General features: G+C 40.8%; 1 protein-coding gene across 1 annotated transcript in view; it reads left to right on the top strand.

The window, feature by feature from the left end:
• Positions 1 to 1,527, top strand: part of Rnf17 (ring finger protein 17) — a 228,465-nt gene extending 226,938 nt beyond the window's left edge. The window contains 2 exon segments of the mRNA XM_004639411.2: positions 577 to 676; positions 1,406 to 1,527. Of these exon segments, the coding sequence (XP_004639468.1) occupies positions 577 to 675 (99 nt within the window). The 3' untranslated portion in view covers position 676; positions 1,406 to 1,527.
• The last annotated feature ends 490 nt before the right edge of the window (positions 1,528 to 2,017 follow it).

Raw genomic sequence — 2,017 nt, 5'->3', positions numbered from 1 at the left:
CACGCACACACACATATAAATAAATAAACTTTTAAAAAAAATATTCTTCCAGGGCTGGCCATATAGCTCAATGGACTAAAGTGCCTGCTTTGGCAGAGCACAGGGACCGGGGTTCAATCCCAGGCATGCCATGCCAGCTCCACCCGAGGCAAGCTGGGACTGGGTTTGAGACTAGGCGTGATGGCACACACCTGTAATCCCAGTGCTTGGGAGGCTGAAAACAGGATCACTACGAGTCCAATCTGTGTAGTTAGACCCTGTACTAAATACAAAAAAATACAAAATACATATTCTTCCAAAGCTTTAGCATGTGTAGAATGTGAATAAACTGTTAACAGGGATAACGATATTAAATAAAGCCCACTGGCTCTCCTCAGAATTTTGGTATTTAATTATTTTTTGGAGTGAAACAAATGAGATTTAGCAGGAAGCCATTACAGGTGTACCCCTTGGAAATATAAATTAGAAATAAACCTAGAGAATACCTTTTTCCTTTTGTGTGAATGACCAGATATAAGAGAGAAAGGGCAACAAAGACATTAATTAGGTTTTCTTGACAAACTCTTTCAATTCTAGGCTCAGGCACCGGAACAAACGGTAACCCTATATGAGGATGAACAGTACCCAGTCCATACGCCATTAGTAGAAATGGGACTTGCAGACAGAGATGAATGATGTAAGTATACATACATTCTTGTCCACTCTTCAGGTCAGCATAGGACTGTTGCTGCAAAGAGCAACACAGAATAAAAGCGCCTGTGAATTTTCTTGATTTCTCCAAGGAATTATAACAAAGCTGTAAATAAATGTTCCATATTTCTTCTTAAGCCTTTCTCACTGCTCAGGCAACCAGTTTCAAAGAGAATGCTGGAAATGGCTTTGTGAATGTCCTGGTACTAAGTAGGGGGAGGACAGAGGGAACCATGAGTAATTTAGGTACATGAATATGTGGTAAGCAGTAGAATTACCCAACAGTCAGCAGTCAAATAACAAAGTCATCAGAGCACCAGGGTAATCAGATGTCTTTTATTTATTTATTTATTTATTTATTTATTTATTTATTTATTCTGGTGGAACCGGGGATTGACCTCAGGTGCTTGCACTTCCAGGGAAGCACTTATTCCACTGAGCCGCCTCCCTGGCCCCAAAAAACCGCAGATTGTTTTGTTTTGTTTTGTTTTGCCACCTCAAGATGCCTTCAGGGCATTTCTAGTTTGGCGGGAGTATCAGGATTTGAGCCACAGCATCCTGAGCCTGAATGTTTCCTTTAAGCAGGCACTTAAACAACTGAGCTAATGGGCAGGCCCCCAATCAGATGTCTTATTCATGCAGTTCTCACCAGTGACTCAGCAACTAGGGAACATTAAACAAAGGGACGCTTCTTAGTAATATAATTGTTTTTCAGGTATACACAGCAGAGCATCTGTAGCAGCCCAGAAGAAAGTACGCTACATTTAGGCCCTCTCAGACTGCCTGGCCTGTTCTACAGTGGTGCTGTTCTTTCCCACCCTAATTCTTACAAGTTGAACTGCTAAGTGTTGTGAGAAATATCAAAATAGTAAAAAATATTTGCTTTTTAACATTTTTGTTCTATTTTGCTGTTATTTTCAAAATTAAATAGGAGAGGCACTTTTTGTTTTGGCAGTACTGGGGTCTGAACCAGGGCACTCATATTCAACTGCATCCCCAGAATATTTTCTCTCCGCTTTTATTTTTGAGTTGGGCTCAAATTTACAATCCTGCCTCAGCCTTCCAAAGTGCTTGAATTACAGACATGTGTTACAAGCCCAGCTTAACTAATAATGATTTGGCTTAAGAAATGAGCTAATGTTTTGTGAATTTCTCAGAGAAATGTGAAAGGTCTGCCCAAAATGACTCTGACAAGTCCAGCACTGGATGACCAGCAGGCTGGACCACTACCAAAGTCACTAATCCCCGGCTGAAATGACTGCTGTAATAGAGCATTAATCAAAACCACAAAATAGGGCTGGTGAAATGGCTCAGTGGTCTAAAGCAC

The sequence above is a fragment of the Octodon degus genome, unplaced genomic scaffold (genome assembly GCF_000260255.1).
Source record: "Octodon degus isolate 3935 unplaced genomic scaffold, OctDeg1.0 scaffold00111, whole genome shotgun sequence".
Lineage (NCBI taxonomy): Eukaryota > Metazoa > Chordata > Mammalia > Rodentia > Octodontidae > Octodon > Octodon degus.
Note: the sequence above shows the minus strand (reverse complement) of the source record. Positions and strands in the feature narration are given on the sequence as shown.